The 18037-nt window shown below is 38.8% G+C and overlaps 1 protein-coding gene across 1 annotated transcript in view; it reads right to left on the reverse strand.

Annotated features, from left to right (window-relative positions):
• Positions 1–42: 42 nt before the first annotated feature.
• Positions 43–18037, reverse strand: part of unc13a (unc-13 homolog A (C. elegans)) — a 52119-nt gene continuing 34124 nt past the window's right edge. The window contains exons 32-44 of the mRNA XM_008407156.3: positions 17852–17929; positions 17640–17717; positions 16814–16902; positions 16565–16711; positions 16172–16295; positions 11773–11802; positions 10861–10917; positions 10633–10713; positions 10285–10432; positions 9325–9381; positions 5381–5473; positions 4480–4639; positions 43–3556 (exon numbers count right to left, since the gene is read on the reverse strand). Coding sequence (XP_008405378.1) covers positions 3268–3556; positions 4480–4639; positions 5381–5473; positions 9325–9381; positions 10285–10432; positions 10633–10713; positions 10861–10917; positions 11773–11802; positions 16172–16295; positions 16565–16711; positions 16814–16902; positions 17640–17717; positions 17852–17929 — 1431 coding nt within the window. The 3' untranslated portion in view covers positions 43–3267. The remainder of the gene's footprint in view (positions 3557–4479; positions 4640–5380; positions 5474–9324; positions 9382–10284; positions 10433–10632; positions 10714–10860; positions 10918–11772; positions 11803–16171; positions 16296–16564; positions 16712–16813; positions 16903–17639; positions 17718–17851; positions 17930–18037) is intronic.

The raw sequence follows: 18037 nt of genomic DNA on the forward strand, positions 1-18037 counted from the left end.
TAAATGTAGCTTCATCTTTGCACAAAGCGACGGAGAAAAGTGTTAAATTTCTGTTTTCCATATTTTATTGGTAGCAGAAACACAGTTGGACTGTCGTCTCAGGAGCCTCGGGGCCCCAACAACCAGAATAATAAAACAAAAACTAAATTAGAAACATCTTTTGTGTAAAAAAATTCTCATGCCAGTACTTTGTACCCACTACACATCAGTAATACATATTTATATATTCACAAACATTTGAAAAATAGAAAATAATCCAAATATCAAAATATAGAAGACAACAATTGGCATTGAACATCAAATAATTAATGCGTGCTGACACGACACGGTTTTTTTTTGTGTTTTTCTTGTTCCCGTCATGCACCGTTTCTGGAAGTACACGATCGGCGCCCCCATGTGGTTCGGCCGGCCAGCTGGACAGAGAGGGGCGGGTGATCATGCATGTCTGTCCGCCTCCGTGTGTCATGTATGTGCTTTTCTTTGTGCTTCATCTACTTCCATCTTCTGCTTCAAACCCAACGGCCCAGAAGGAGGAAGACCTTCCTCGACTACAGAATCATTGTCAACAGCAATAAATAAAGATTATTTTCGTGGCGTTTCCAGCTAGGTGTCAGTTGTATGACTTTTTTTTTTTTTTATTAAAAGATTGTGCAGATGTTTTCTTCCAATAAAAAGACCTTGTACATGCCAGAGTTACACAACATTTATAAATACATTTTTTTAAGACCTTTGTAACCCACACGGTGTAACGATGTGTGTACAACCAGAATGAAAGTCAGAAACTTTCATTTTAGTTCCTAATCATGCGCCTTAAGTAGATCCATATGGCTTGTAATTCATCTCCATTATGTACACGGCCTTCCTATATCTTTCAGCAGTAGCTCCATGCTCATTCTGGAAACCCGTTTGAGCTTGATAATCACCTGCTTGTGTCGCTCCATGCTAAATTCAAGTCTACAACAGAGCAGCAAATTTCACTTCACGTATTCTGACGCGTGTTTTACATGGCAGCTATTTACAACGATCTGCTTCTGCTTCAGGATCATCTTTTCCTACATCAACAAAACTTCAGTCTGATCAATGCCACAACAGCTTTTGATAGTTGGCCCAGAAAGCAGACGGCTTTTACGACATATCAGACACTTGTGCTGCTATAATTAGATTAATAATCCACTATGTAAACATTGTAAGACTGATTCAGGAAGGACTCGTCTACATAGTTTACAGATCCGATGCATAGAGTTCAGTTGGTCCACTTTGTTCAATAATGGGGCCTTTTTAATTATTCAAGACCCAGAAATACATCTATTTGAGTCCTGAACACATTTCTTCTACTTTATTCTTGTAAGTTGTTACAGAAACAAAACTCATAAAAATATTTAGTTTTAGAGGTTTTGTAAACATATAGAGAGATTGATGAAAAGTTAACAGAATCTAAAATAATTTATACCTCAACTGCTCAGGGATTTAATGTATTTTTTTTCCTGAAATCTTTTAGATAATTATTGAAAGTCAAAACATCATAAGACAACAAATGAGTTAAACAGTGACTGAGTATTGGAAACGTTTCTGTACACCATTTGGACCTTAATGTTGTCTTAAAACGTGGGATGCAGACCAGTTCCGGTTTGGATCAGCAGCCCTTCACCGGAGGCTTTTCTGGATTTCAGAGTGAAGCTCGTGACATGTGCCTCGTAAAAGTAGTGAACTTTTTACATTTTGTAAATTTAAAACCACAAACATCCATGTATTTTCTTGGGCCTTTATGTGATATGAACACTGGTTTCTCAGTCGGTGATTGCTTGTTGTTTTTATGATTTAAAGGACTCTAAGCTGCCTTGTTGCTCAAATGTTTTGTTTTGTGTTGGTCAATCTTACTAAAATTCAGTAAGAAACAAAGTTTGTGGTAAAAATGAGACAAAAAATGAAAAGGCATCACACAGCTAAACAATATTGGTAATATTGAAGACCTGTGCTCACTCTTGGGTTGGTGATGGGCGAGATGTTGCACTTCACATGATGCTACTTTGCAAAAATATTTTCTCTATGCATGTATTCGTTTGTTAAATAATTCCCCTTCCTCCTTATTTGGCAGTTAAGTGCTTTTATTCTGAAAGGAAACGACATGGGTCTTAATCTCTCTGCTGTATTGCACGGCTGACAGACCCAGACTGGGCTGCTAGGAATGTTTGCAGTAAAAACACAAAGGTTAGAAATAACCGGGAAAAAAATGAAAGTTTTGGCCTTAAAATGGTAAACAAACCAATAAAAACTAAACGGATCCTCGATGGCTTCTCTTTGTGATTACATGAGGTCGACATCTTCACAATCACACCGAGTCCATTTTCATTCACTCACTCACTCGGTCATATATACTTATGTATAATCTGATGAATCACAGTGCTCAGATGTGTGCTTTCATCAGATTTCTCTCTCTCCATGCTGTCCCACACAGGACGCAGACAGAGGGCGAGGGTCAACGGGACAGAAAGGCCTTGAGGGTGTCAGGCAGTGCTCTGTTACAGGGTGGACGAATGGAAAGACAGACTACGATGACCTCCATCGAATAATCCTGTACGCTTATATATTTCCATTTATATATTTTGTATATATGCATGTTCATATATAGAATTATTTAAATATAAATATAGATCTAGAATAAGAAAGTAATAAACTCGAGTGATAAACTAAAAGCGCTTTGTTTCTGGTATCTGGAATGTTTTGAGCCCGTTTGCGTTGCGTGTCGGGTGGACGGTCGGTCCTGTTGTGCTTGGGAATGGTCTTGGCATATTTCAGTAATTATCTGTTGGCACTTGCGGTCCCTTCTCTGAGTGGGCACACACCAGGGAAGGGATGACAGGGCAGAAACTTAAAAAAATAAAATAAAAAAAAAAGAGTGAGAAAGAAAGTTAAAAATATTTAGAGGCTACAAGATAATTCTCAACCTGATCACTCAAGAAAGTGTGTGTGTTCCTCCACGGCAAATAGGGATCGCTAATCAAAACGGATCATTAAAACATATCGGCAACAATAAAGACACTGGTGGACTTGGTGATGCTCGTCTTTGCTTTGCGTCTTCGCCGCTGGAATGAAAGTATTTACAGCACCGAGTGTGTGGTGCCTCCTGTCTTATCTGTGCTTTTACAACTCTGGATTACCCTGGCAGTGACTTGCGGTGACTCAGGAGAGCCGCAGGGCAGTGGCTGTCTGACTGAGCTCCAGACATGACGTTTTAAGCCCCACTCTGACATTTTTTATTTATTTTTTTTAACCACGGCCCTCCTCTGTAGAGCGCTGGTCGGACTTGAGCTTGACAAACTCTTTGGCCACGTCGTCGTTGTTGCGCTGGGAGAGGATGCGCAGGACGGTGAGGCCTGTCTCGTCCATGTGGATGCGCTTACCCAGCGGCAGCCAGCAGGCGGCGCTGCCCTTGGAGGCCACGTCCTTGAGCTGCAGGACGGCCATGCCCACGGTGCGGTCCTCTCGGGCGAAGCAGTAGTCCTTCACACACACCTGCAGCTCGTAGCACTCTGGACCCACCTCGTTGCTCAGTGTGCTGCGGAGCAGGGAGAGCGGGTCAGCGTTCGTTCGCTTTTCCCACTTTAAAATTCAAACACTTTTCAAGCATTTTTAAGAAAGGTTGTCAAACTTTTCCAGCCCCACGCTTTGGAGTTAAAACAATACAAATGAACTAAAAAAAAACCCAGTTTAAATTTGCTATTATATGATATCATTTATTACTCGTATCCATATTTTTTTATGGCAGTATTCTACATTCTACTGAAGGAATAAGATAAACTAAAACTAAAATAAAACTAAATGTTATGGTTTGAAACACCTGGTCTGAGAGCAAATCATTATTTTAACAACATAGATCTCCCAATTTCAATAATATTGTTTTAATTATGATATATATGACAACTTTTATTTCAATTACTCAATAAGAAGTTTAGAAATTAGGTGTAATAAATATTCATTACACTGAAACAATCAAAACAAATCGTGTTAAGGTAAATGAGCTTCCTGTTCGAATGAATTACCTAAACACAATAAAAAAAACAAAGTTACAAAAACAAAAAAATTTAATGTTCTTGGTAACTTTTCTTCCATTTAGTAAATAGAAACAACTTAGCTAATTCTAGTTGATCTAGAACGAGAAAAGTTTGGTCTGATTTAACTTCAGTCACTGAGAAAAAAAATGTGTCTGTATTTGAAAACTTCTGGTTTCAACTATAAGTAACGTTTTCCAGATTTAGGCTTTTAATCAAACGTTAGATTGCACTGTATTACAAAACTGTTCAGTTAGAATATGAAGCACTTTCAAGGGCTTGATCCAGAAATCAAGCACTTTCCAAACCTTGAAATTCAAGCATTCTCAAGGTTTTCAAGCACCCATACGAACCCTGGCGAGAGAGTGTTACATAACCCTCTGCAGCTCTTAAACCTCCTGAAAAACTAGCGACATCACCAGCAACTTACAAAGTGAAGGTTTCGTTGTACTTAGGCGCCCAGCTGTTGTTCTTCGACTTGGTGGCGTACTTCCTCTTCTTGTCGCTCAGGTGGGGGCCGATGATGTAGACCTCCACAAACGGGCGGAATATTCCCTGCGTCTGCCACCTCAGGTCGTTGGCAGCCACCACTGAGGCAGAGAGGAGACAAAAAAGAGGGAAAGCGAGTGGGAAGGTGTGGGTGATGACGAGAAAGAGGCTCATGCGGGGGAAAAACAAAACTAAAAAAAACAAAAAAACGTGCGACACTGTGGAGTCGTGAGAAGCAGAGAGTGAAGAGGAACATCCTGGTGCTTTCTTGCTGCCTAGATGCAGCATCTTGCCCAGAGAGTGAAAGTAGAGGAAGAGAATATGATTCCTTTCAAAATTATTCATACCCCATGAACTTTAACACTTTGCCGTTTACTCTGATGCCCTTAAATAAAATCCAGTGCAATTAAATATATATATATATAGATATATAGAGTATATCTGGTAGATTTGTAAGTCATTGCACAGCTGCAAATCTACCAACACATGGCCATCCACTTAAATGGATAGGTGATGGAATGAGCCAAAAAGAGAAAAAAACAAACATGTGCTTTAAACTTGCACTTTAATTGCAACAAAAACAAGATGCTAAATACTAATGCACAACATGTTTTTATATTTTTATTTAGAAAATCATCTTGGTGCACCACAGAATATCCAAATACTAAAACACTTCGAGGTGTGTGGTTGCAGTGTGAGCAGCAATTCTACAGGTGTGGATATATTTAGCATGTTCATATTTTTATTTGACAGCTCTATTTTACGTTTGTACCATGACACGCTTTTGAAAAAGTAGTTCCACTTTTATTTTGTCTATGTGAGTGTGAAAAAAAAATCTTTACCTTTCACTGTGACTTTATGTTCGCCAGTGTTTGGATGAGTGAAAACCTCCACATGGATGGACACTTCGCCCACAGCGTCGTCCACTCCGGTGCCTGACAGAAAAAAAATGGAGAAAAGAAATACTGTTAAGACTTTACATAAGAAAAAATAATCCCACCTCCCATCACTAGCCAAACATTAGCAGATGCCAGAGGGCTCTCATGACCATTTTCTCTTCCTAGGCTGGATTGCAAACTAAAATTTGCAGATAATTTCCCTTATAGTTTTATACAACATAGATAACAGCAGGAAATAAAATAGACTACAAGGATCCGATTAAGATCATGTCGTGGTCTTCAAGTGGAGAATTAGCGGCTATGAGTGGGCAAAGGTGTTTGATAAAAGCAGGACTGCTTTTTTATTTGTGCTGAGGAGCAGAAACACAACCAGTATTGGAGGCGTTTGGAGGTAAAAATTTTACAGCTCTGAAGCCACAATACAAAAGAACTTAATGATGAAGCCTTGACTCAAGGTAACAGTTTTTACATGCAGTATGCAGCTGAACTGTGCAAATGTAAAACACTGCTTCCAAGGATAAAGATATATAGTCTTTTGATGCAAAGAAGAATAGGCCAGAGAGGTAAGCTGAGCTTGTGGCATCATATTCAAAAAGACTTGAGGCTGCAACTGCTGCCAAAAGTGGATCAACAATATATTATGCAAAGGCAGTGATTTCTTGGTTTTCTATTTTTACTAAATTTGCAAAACACTCAACATGTTCCCCCCCTCGTCATAACGGGAGGCTTATCTAGTATAATTTGGAACAATGCTGCAACATAGCAAAATGTAGAAAAGTGACACGTGATGAGTACTTTCCAGATGCACTGAACAATTTTGAATTCAGACTGAATTCTTACACGGTCATAGTTATAGATACACAGTATCTGTATAGATGCAGGGTGGTTAGTAAGAGGCAGACAAGAAGAAATGAGGTATGTTGCAGAGGGTCAGTTGATAGTGTGCAGTACATCCTGATAAAGATCAAGTCAGCTCATGCTCAGACGGATCTATACAGGTGCACACACCATATACTGCCTTCACCCAATCATGGTGAAGGCAGGTTGTCATGGTTTATGTTTCTTGTGCACTCTTAGTTTTTGTTTGTACTTTTGTCATAAACTTCCACCAGCACCAGATTCACGAGTCATTAGTGACAGATGGACACTCATCGCGGGCATGCATACATTTAAACAGTTCTTTTTCCAGGATAGAAAAATTGGAATACAGTGATTTTAAAAACAAGATAGTTGTGCACAAATATTTTTACACAGCCTCACTTATAATCAATAAAAGCCTCTTATAAACTATAACTACATGTTTTTTACAGTCAGCAAGCTTGTCGCCGATAATTCTGACTAGATTTTTGATCATTCTTCTGAAATAGTAGAGCTCATTTACATTGGTTGGTGTCCTGGCACAGACACCGCTTCAAAACAAAGTATAACCTCCAGATGTTTTTTTCTTTTTTTTTGTCTGACCCATTTTATCCAGACGGTAAAAAATTCAGTCAAGCTTGAAGGTGTTGGCTTTGGAGGAGATGCTTCTTTGTCAGTCGGCAGCCTCTCAGCCTCTTGACAAGTTTCTTTATGGACATAGACCGTTGAGCACTAGCAGTGTTTCAATTTATGATCCTTTCAAGCTTGAGCAGTTTTAGAGTTTAGAGTCCTCAACCCTGTAGACAATTTATAGACTATGATTAAAAGTCTGGTCCATGCCAGGAAACTAACCAATTTAAATAAACTCTCCATTTCAGTGAGACTCTCTTGGAGACAAACTGCCTGGTTCCTCCAGCTGTGTGACTGATTTCGGATGATGTTTCTGTCTTGCCTTAATGGATTGAATCAGGAGACAGTGGACACATCTTTCTGCTTTTGTTTTTTGTGTGTGTGTGCTGCAAGTGGTTTACATCCACATACACCTCCAGAAGGATACAGTAACAGATGGACATTAATTTTTTATGTTTTAATTAGTGTCTTCACTCAACAACTAGAAGCGCGCGCGTGTGTGTTTTAACCAGTCGCCCACTAAACAAGGTGTCTGTGGGAGTTAGACGGCAGAGTGTTCCTGGCATGAATCTCTCTGCGGCTCTCTGGGGAGCGTTATGGGATTGTGGTGGTTGCTCTGCCAACAGGACCAAAGAGAGCAGCAGCCATCCATCTGGCGCTGTCTATTCTGAGGGGGACGTTCACGGAAGATGAGAAAGAAACTTTGCTGGCAAAAAAGAAGAAAAATGCTCCAAGAAGCTTAACTATATTTTCCTCTTCAGGAAAAACAGCAGAAGAGAAAATGTCGCATCTTCCCATGACTCTTCACTTATTTCATTAGGGGATAAAGTAGATTTATACTTTCAGTGTGTGGACAATCAGAACCATCATTGTTGCATGCTTATTTGTCCCACAGATTTCTTTTTTTTTTACACTCATGTAGTTATGCAGAACTGAATCTGGCATTTAAGCAGTGTGGTAAAAGGTAGTTTAACTACTCTATTAAAAAAGTTAAAATCTATGAAAAATAGGGACATTCTAACACTAGGTAATCTGTGTTTATGTTTTAGAAGTTGTTATTCATGTCAAAAATTAATTTTATTGCATTTTCTTTTCATGTAAAGAAAGTTCAGGGCTCGAATCCCAGCCTAATGTCTTTCAGCATTGAGTTTGAATACTCTCCCCACGTTCTCCCTTGGTACTCCAGCTTCCTGCCATAGTTCAAAGTCATAACTATTAGATTAATTGATCTCTACTTATAAATGTGTGTGCATTGTTGTCTGCAATGTGATGTACTGCACTGGGACCTGTACAGGGTGTATACACTTGCCCAATGACTGCTGGACAGACACCCTGTGAGCCTGCAAAGATAAGCAGTTGTGAACAAAGAAAGGATTTTCTTCTCTCTGGTGTTTTTTCCCAAATAAAACACCCATAATACAACAGGCTTTTGCTGGAGCTCTGATCATTTCACACTTAGCTGAGTGCCTGAAATATAGCATCTCATGATCATCAAGGCATTAAAGAGGATGGATGCAAATGCTCACTGAATGCATCCAGCTTCATGCATGCTCTGTACACGTGTAAAAATCTGCTGAATGCAGAAGAGTCACAGCTTTTTATGCTAAACTAAACTGACAGAATTTGAATCACCTGACCCAGGGGAATATTTTTGATTTGCTCAGTTTGCATCACGCAGATGAGTCAAGGTCTCTTTCTCAGTCTGCATGCGAGCGCTGTGTGGGCTTTTTCCTTTGTGTTTGATGATAGAGCAAACAGGGGCAGGGAGCCCTTCCAGACAAAATGAGCCAGCAGCCATCATCTTCTCAACAAGAACGTTATCCGTCCTTATTTGCCGGTTTTCATTTCCAGCACAAAGAGAGGGACAGTCCTGCAGAACAAAGGGGATTTCCTCTGTGGTTCCCATCACTGACAAGTATTACTTTGTACTTCTACACCTTAAGGGAAGGAATAGTAACGTTGCTCATTCACACACACACCCAGACCCATTTGGCACTCTGGCCTTTCTTGATGATTTCATGCTACATCAGAATTGCTCCACATTTTAATGCATTTCCATCATGTTTTTCCTGATGTCTGCCCATCATGCTTCAGCATCTGCTCATACATACTGTCAGTGGCGTATGTATTCACTGCAGTACATACAGACATCAGTGTTCATGTCACATGCATGAATGCATAAGATTCTTACTGGCGTGGCGGGCAAAGTAAGAGTGTATTATTCATTTTGTGCATTGCATTTCTCTGCTGGGATGAGTTTGAGCAGGCAGGAGTTGTAAGGGTTCTGGATGCATATGAGGGGTTGAAGGGAGGGTTGGAGGTGGAGGGAGTTGGGCTTTGATCTGGAAACTTTCTGATGGTCTCAGATGTCTCAGGGCCTGAGCCTGAGAGCCACATACCCTTTTCTGGGTAAACATCCTCACTAGTGGTGAATCTCACCCCCTTCCCGCCGAACACTGGCCCACAGATGGGGCAGGAGGAGGAGAAAGGAGAAAGACGCAGAAATAAGAAGTTTGCAGGGGTTCAAGTTCAGAATCACAGTGTTGTAAAAACAGACCATGTATCAGCATTTTCATTAAAATAGGAAAAACTGTTATTTCTACTTATTAACACCTGTGTTTTCCTTTCAGGAAGCATTGTGCAGATTGTTTTAAACACAAGCATATCTGTAAAATCTTCTTTAGCATTTTGCAGAGTTAAAGTTGAATCGCTCATCCATTGAAGTGGCATCCCTCTGAGCGGTGCTCAGTGTGTCGGCTTGAGAGCTACCACAGAGACAATGACTGCTACTTAGCTTATCTGATGGTGTGACAGAGACTGAGCAGCAAAACTACAGTGAGTAAGAGATCAGAAATGGTGGATATTATGGATATATATATTTTTCCCACAACAGGAAACTGGTGCGTATGTTCAAAGAGTCGTTTCAGAGCTTCCTGTTGTTCAGCTAGGAAAAAGCTCAGCATCAGAAAATAATACTTGTCTACACAGTTTTGCTCAGCAATCTCTAAGACACAGATTTCCCAGACAGCATACCTAGGTGGGTCCATATTGGATAAATATGTACAATAACATCGGTCCCACATGGTTTTGTTCATGGTTTTCATGGTTCAGTTATGCCATACTTTTCCATTTTCAGAAAATGGATTGTATTAAAACCATATATTATTTTACTTTACACTTCACAGTTATATCCACATAAAATCCAAATGAAATAACACTGACGTTTGTAGTTGTAAAAGGACAAAATGTGAAAAAGATTAAAGACTTGTCAGTGGATTTGGAAGCCAGTGTGCATCAAACAATAAATTAGATTCATAATGTCGAAATGAAAACACTTAAGGTAGAAAAAACTAGTTTACCTTGGGCATTTTGCGACTGGACAAAAGTCTTAATGAGTTTGTCAGTGGCCTGAGTGTAGAGGGACAGGGCGTAGTGGAGAGACTGGAGGTCAGGACTCTTTTCCAGGAAGGTTTTCTTCAAACCCACACCACCAGCATGGAAGTATTGCTATTATGCAGAAAGATAAACCACAAAACAGATTAATTCGATTTTATGTAACAAAAATAAATAATTTTTAGGTGTCAATTTACATTAGTAAATTAGAAAGAAACAGATTTCTAATATGGATTTTCTTGTGCCTTGAAAGGATGTAGCTTAGGATGAAAATATCCTATCTACAGTAAAGTAACTGAAAGCATAAGGATTACCTTGATGGTGTCCAGAGCCAGCTCAATCACGGCACACTGCTTGGGTGATAGTGCTTTGGCCTCTTCACGCACCATGTGCTCCTAAATAGTAGAATTGCAATGAAATGACACAAAAAAATAAATAAATTGACAAATCTCTAGTCATTATCTAATCTTGATATTTAATAACAGATTAAATATTTTAGCTGAAGCAGTGGCGCCAAACTCCAGAGTATAAAACGAATGTACCTTCAGTTTAGACAGCTGTCCAAGCTCCTTGGCAGCATTGAAGATGAGCTGAGTGCCCTGAAAGAGACGGAGGAAGAGGAAGAGGAGGTGGAAAGGTAGATAAGTAAAGTAAGACGCGTTTAGTATTATGAGAAAACAGGACTATAGGGCTTAGTGTCACACAGAGGACAGCGACGTTTCTGACACATACGCACCTACAGTATAAACATTCACTCTAAGCAGCTTTACTCATGTCATGGTAGTTTCCTTCAAGTGCTCCTATAACACTTATCTGTGTTTTATTCATACCACAACATTACACTCTGCTGCACAAACAAACACACACACACACACACACGCACGCACGCAGACACACGGTACAAAAAGAAGGGAAAGAGGCTCAGCTCAAAGGAGGGGGAGGAAAGAAGAACAAACATAATCTCAGACACACACTGTTATAGAGCTGCTGTGCAGTTACACTGTGGTGAGAGCAAAGAAAATCCTCCAGCCTAATGCAGTACTCTGGTGAGAGGATCTGGTAAGTGCTGCAAACAGCACCTTCTAATCAATGTTTCTTACAGCCTTAAAAGTCTGATATTGGGGTGCACCAAACCGGTGTTAAGTGGCTTGTGAATCATTGAAAACTGAGAAAAGTATGGGCTGCTGAGAAGTTTTGCTATAAAAACAAAGAGTGTTCGTTTTGTCTCGGACGTTCCCGAGTGAACCAGCATTACAGTAGTTTGTGACTTACAATGGGAGTGTACAGTCAAAACTATACGCTGCTTAAAAAAAGACCAAATTGTGTGGAAGTAGAAAAACAAAATCTATATTTCTACTGATTTGTTGTACTGGGGAGCTGAGAGACAGAGACACAGAGAAAGGACATGAAGGAGAGAGACAAGACACATTGATCTGAAGGTGTTTAGTCCTTACATCACTGTGAGAAGCACTCTTCAGCCTCCCCTGGAAAGAGAGTAGTGGTTAATACTTGGAGCAATGGCCAGTCCCTGCTGCTGTCTTACTTTACTATCGTTTTGCTACGTGGGACGTGTGCAACGTTGCTTTGCAAAATGTTCAATGGACACTCATCACAACCAGAGATGTTGTCTTTTTCAGCTAGCAACACTTTGCTGTCTAAAGCAACAACATAATTTGTGCTCTTAGATTTGACTCTTGGCCAAGAAGAACAGTGATACAAAAAGAAGAGAAAAATTCATACAAATATGCAAGTACCACATTTGAACTTCATACTTCACAGTAGAAAAAAGTACCAAGGAGCACCCAGAAGCAAAATGGATTGTATTGGTAACATAGGAAGATATCTAAAAGTAAAAACTAAAAGTAACACATTTTTTATATGTTGAAAGACAGCTGGCTAAATAACTTGATTATGTCTTTAGTAAAAGCCAATATACTTGACTTGAATCAAATAAATCTTACAAATTAATGTTTTTTAACATACCTGGTGTATTTAAAACCAATCATTGCAATATTGAGAAATTCAAGTGTAGCAAATAAATGAAAACTAAAGAACAAACCTTTTATAATGTATAAGATTTAAAGCAAAAACTGAAATTCCAGGTGTGGAATAAATCAGAAGATTGCTACATTTACTGTCTCCTAAAATGGCCAGAAACAAGCACAGGGAAATCACATCAGGTGAATTTCATTAGCATTGTTACTTATTATCTTAAAGGGGTTTCCCTCATTGAAATCTCATTTAATTTGGTGTAATCCTGACTGTTGAAGTAAGAGCAAATCCCACGGTAAAATCTAAAGATTTCTCTGAGAACTTCATTAAGAATGCCATAGCAGCTTAAGAGATTGGTAAGGGAATTTAGAAAACACAAAATAATTTCAAATCAGCAATTTCACTATCTAGAAAATAGTCTACAAGTGAAGGACTGCCTCAGCTTGACAAATTCCCCCAGAAAGACCCAAAGATGCTTAAAAAACCCCAGAAGCCCTAAAATGTAGTGAAGAGGTGGATTTTTAAGGTGTGGATAATTTTCTTTTGCACGACTAAAGGTACTGCATTGGTGCTGCAGCTTGTATCTTGTAGCAAGATGGTCCGAGATTTGACTCCCAACCAGAACTGAAAGAAGCTTGCATGTTTTACCGGAGCATGACTGGGTTCTTCCCTCGTTTTGTGATGGTTACAATGTTTTGCTGTATATTTGAGAGTTATTCTATTTGTTATGGCAGCACAATAGTAGAAAACCTAGAGATCGCAGTCATATGAGCAAATATTGTAGGTTTTCCTAATCTACATCAGCATCTACATTGTTATTGGCAAACATTAGTAATTTTTTTAACATGTTGGTATCCGATAAGTAAAACTAGGCTGATATTAAAAACTAATGTTGGTTTCCGTAGTGTTGGTATTTGTGTTTCTGGAGTTGGCCATGTGGGATGCAGCAAAGGATTATGGGGCTGTTTAAATAAATCAGAAAAACTGTGTAGGCAGTGTGGTCACTTTTACTTAGTACCAAAAGTGTAGGACTACATAAAATTAGCTAATAGTGATTATTGGTTGTAACAGCAGTATCCATATCGGCTGAAATTTTCATATCGGTGATTACTTCCTGGAGGAATCAAGCGAAGGTGAAAACCAAAAGATGTTGGTTTCCATAGTGCAGAAATAGGACATTAAATCAGCCCATAGTTTCAAACTATACGGACAGTAATTTCTTTTAGGAAATAACATTTTGTGTGTCAGTACTGTATACAGCACCACATTGTTACAACAGAACATGAAACTAAACCAGGACAGACCAACATGACAGGTCTGCAGAGACATACAGTGCAGTACAGTGTTGTACAGCAAACCGAGAGAAGACTGAAGTGTTGAAATAGATCAGATGCAAGCAACAAACCCACAGTAACGGATAGGAGGGCAGGGCAGTTTAAAAGGGTAAAAGAGATAGAGGACAACGGAAAAAGGGGCAGGTGATGGGGTCAAGACTCCCGATACCAAGCCACCGAGAGATCAGGGTCACCCCACTGAAGTCCCATTAACAGGACACATTGGATGAGGAGAAACAAGGCAATACCAGGCGGAAAAGAGAAGTACCACTTCCTGTTTGAGGAAGAAAAGAAAGCAGAGAAGGGGGTACTGATAGATGACGATTACTGAGAGGGAGTGGCACCTATAAGACGTATTCAGGAATGCACCATGCTTCTGTCCTCTCAAACAAGGGACAGAGCTAAGGGAAAGGTAAGAGACAGAGCAGATCGGAGCAGAGAAATTGTGAGGAGGGAGTAATGGAGCTAAAAACGGGAGGAACGGGTGGCAGCCACATAAAGCAGATATTCGACCACTGTGACAGACAGACAGACACGCAGGAGTGCTGTACTTACAATCATCTGTGTAGGGAGAGCGGAGCAGGATGTAATAATAACCACAACAACAATCAGAAAGAAGGGTCAGTCAAGCTGCAAAGAGCCCCACATCAAGCAAAAACACGTTTGGGCTCCAAGGCTGAAGGTTTGTGGACTGTCTGACACCTGCATGGAGTCTGAGCAGAGTGCAGGTGAAAACTGATGAGGCAGCCAAAATGATTCTCCTTTTGACAGCAAAATCTGTCTCTAAGTAAATGTGATGATTTAATAGATTTTGCCTTTCCTTTTTCCTTTCAGTTGATTAATCGAGAAACCTACAGAACAAAAGTATTCATACTCCCTGAACTTTTTCATGCTATGTCACAATACCACCGTAAACTCAGCAGAATTTATTGGGACTTTTTGTGATAGGAATACTGCATAATTGTTAAAGGACATGTTGCTTTCAAAATATTCCATACATTAAAGCCCAGAAAGAGTGGCATACACTGTATTTTTCAACAATGGCTTTTTCTTGTCATTCTTCCAGATTTATGGAGTACAAGAGAAATAGCAGTCAGGTCTCCCACCTGAGCTGCTGATCTCTGCAGCCCCTCCAGAGTTGGCATGCACTTCTTGGCTTCTCTGAATATTTTTGTTGCTTTTCAGTTGCACTATCTTCTTTGTAATTATGGGATGAAGGATTGAGCAGAACTCTGACGGACACCCAAAGTTTGAGTTATCATTTTTAATCTAATTCTGCTTTAAACATTCCTCACAACTAAATTTGCTTATTTTGTTGTTCTTCATCGTGATATGCTTGTAATAATTTTCACTAACAAACCTCTGAGAACTTTACAAACCTGCTGTATTCGTACTGGAATAAAATTACACACAAGTGGACTTTATTTAATAATTTGGCAACTTCCACAATAAAAGTTTCAGAATAAATAAAAAATAAATATATTTTCCTTCCACTTCTCAACTATGCCCTACTTTATATTGGTCTAACACATAAAATCCCAACAAAATAATGTGAGAGGTTCTGAAAAAATTATTTCAGGGCGTATGAAAATATTCATAAAGCACAGTATGTGCTTGCAATACAACCGACATCTGCAATGCCATCTATCATAACTAAATATAGAAACTTTATTTTCAGTGATATGAGGCTCTTTAGATAAAAAACCCAACATAAACAACATATATAAATATATATATATAAAACAAAGCAAAATAAGAAGGGAAAAAGAGGCTGCTTTCCATAATGTATTCGTCTTTTTGGAAGTGGGCCAGATCCTTAGGGCAAACAAATTTATGCCAAACTGTTGCAAACCACACATAAAGCAGGATTCTCTCCAAATATTTGTAGGGTGACACTCTGGAGAGCAGCCATGAGCTGATGCTGAAATGATATGGTGCAATCCATTTTCTCTGAACTCTTTATTAAAATACTTGATCTTGGTTGCTCGAATGAACAACGACAATGTTGAATACTCTGTGTGTGGAGGGCGGAGAAGAGAGCTGGGTGGCGTCTAAAAGCAAAGCAGAAGCAGTTTCATCTTTTGTTTATATAAGACCCATCTTGAGCAGCAACACACACGTTTCCTCTTTTGTCATCCACTTTCTCCCTTTTCATTTAGTCCTTCCTTCAGCCTTTAGTGTGTGTAAGCACATGCTTTGGCATGTGTTATATATGATTCTTGCTTTACTAATAATTTCCTTTATGCTGTGATGAAAGTAAAAAGACAGAAACGTTTCATTTTTGATCATAGAAACATTCACTGTGACTTGAAGACATTAAAAATCGTTACAAAATGCTGATATTAGCTGTTTCCGAAGATGGTCTGAATGCACGAGTATTTATTCACATTAAAACTATAGAGCATGCATTTGTTTTTGCATGCAGGCAAAAACGTATCTGTTTGGTGTTTAAGCCCAGAGTTTCAGGTAATTAATATGCAGCTTTGTATAATTCTCCCTGTGCACTCATACTTGTCTGAGCTCTCACCGTTTGGTCTGTGAGTGGAGGCAGAACGATGGTTTTCTCCATGGTGTTCATTACCAGCTTCCACAGCTCCTTCAACACACGTTTTAGGACAGTCTTCTCACAAATTTTAGCAAACAGAGAGAGGCTGGAAAAAAGAGAGAAAATGATAAATACTAGAACTCTGTCAACACAACATTTTTAAGAAAACATTGTTACGTTTTCAAAAACATCGGTATCGTGCAGCAGAGTGAACGGTTTTATAATGACACTGGATTTCAAAATACATGGATGTCAGAAGAAACAGGAATAAATATGTTGAATAATTACGTGTCTGGATAACTTATTTATCTCCTCACTGCAGAACCTTAACTTTAATCCTTTTTTAGATGAGATGAAAACGCCAAACTGCCTTACTTGCTGTCCAGGAACTCCATGATTGGCTGCAAGACGTTGTCGGCGTCCTGGGCCACACTGCTGGCGTTCCCGACATTCGATGTCCCTTTCACCTGAGCCAAGATGTCGCCCATCTGCTTCACATTTTCTTCAATGTGAGGCTGGAAACTATGGTGCAAAACAAAAAGAAATGCAGCTTTATGTGAGATATGTCTGGCAGAAATCTATGTTGTGGTGCAAGTTTGAATGTGAGTGTGGATGAATTTCCACCTGACGGCAAAAACTCTGCTCAGATCATCCATGACATTGTTGAGCTTGACCTGCAGATCTTTCAGGATATCACTGGCCTCCACACACAGCTAAATCAGAAGCACAAATGCACAAGTACAGTTTTTATAATAAAAACTGTTATAAGTGTTACTAAAGTTACTAAAATATTATTTTTGTTTTATTAGAAAATAAAAAAACATAAGAAAAGTAACTGGATAAATCAAAGAAATCTACATTTTATTTTTTGGTTCATATTTTTTTGGTCTGTGAGCGTTAAAGCGTTAAAATATTATAGCTGGTTCACATCTTCCAGGACTTTCTATACATTTTATCATATTTATTATCATGTCTCCTTTATTTGTCTCAATAAAAACAGTATCCAGTCTGGGTCCAGTGCTGATTCTAACTATTCATACAATAATCCAGTAAATTTTGTGCATAATGTATTACATTAAACATTTAAGCTTACATAACAAATAATACAGTTTTAAAAAAGATGTGAAAATTCAGTAAACTTCATTGCTTGAGTATGAAGTTGTACTTTAGTTTCCTTCTCAGTTTTATTTATGGACTCCAGCATTATAGTTTAAGCAGTTAAAAGCTGGGTTTACTGTCATACTTGCAAATGCAATATTTTTTATCCACTTATATAAGGTGTCTGGACTGCATTTTATCATCTCAAGTTCAAAATCTAATTACTTTTTACAGCAATTTAAACTTAACTTGATCTAAGATGGTCATAAATAGAAACACAAAGAATTAAAAGTATTGAGTAAAGGCCCCTCTAGTATGAAAAAGTAGATGTGCATGTGGCAGAGTTACTTACGTCTTTTCCACCCATGGCTTCAAACATTTTCTCCAACTGAACCCTCAGTTGTTGGATGTTGTTGATCAGAATGCAGGGCTGAAAATAAGAGTTTATATGTGTCTGAACTAAAATCTATAAAGACAAATCTGTTTATTTGTGTTGCTAAAACAAACTGCTTTCCTATATAAAATAAAAATAAATATTTTATGTAGGCTCAACGAATCGCTTACCACTTTCTCCATGGTAACATAGTTGGAAAACAACTTGGAAATTATGTCAGCATAGGACAGAAGAACATTGCTGATGGTCTGCAAAATACACATAAAGAATGCTTAACTTTGTTTTTTGTTTTGTTTTCTTTTTTCTTTGAAATTTGAAAGTGAGGAATGAGCTGGAAGAAACACCCGTGATCAATC

This window comes from Poecilia reticulata, chromosome 4 (assembly GCF_904066995.2).
Source record: "Poecilia reticulata chromosome 4, P_reticulata-male-v2, whole genome shotgun sequence".
Classification (NCBI taxonomy): Eukaryota; Metazoa; Chordata; class Actinopteri; order Cyprinodontiformes; family Poeciliidae; genus Poecilia; species Poecilia reticulata.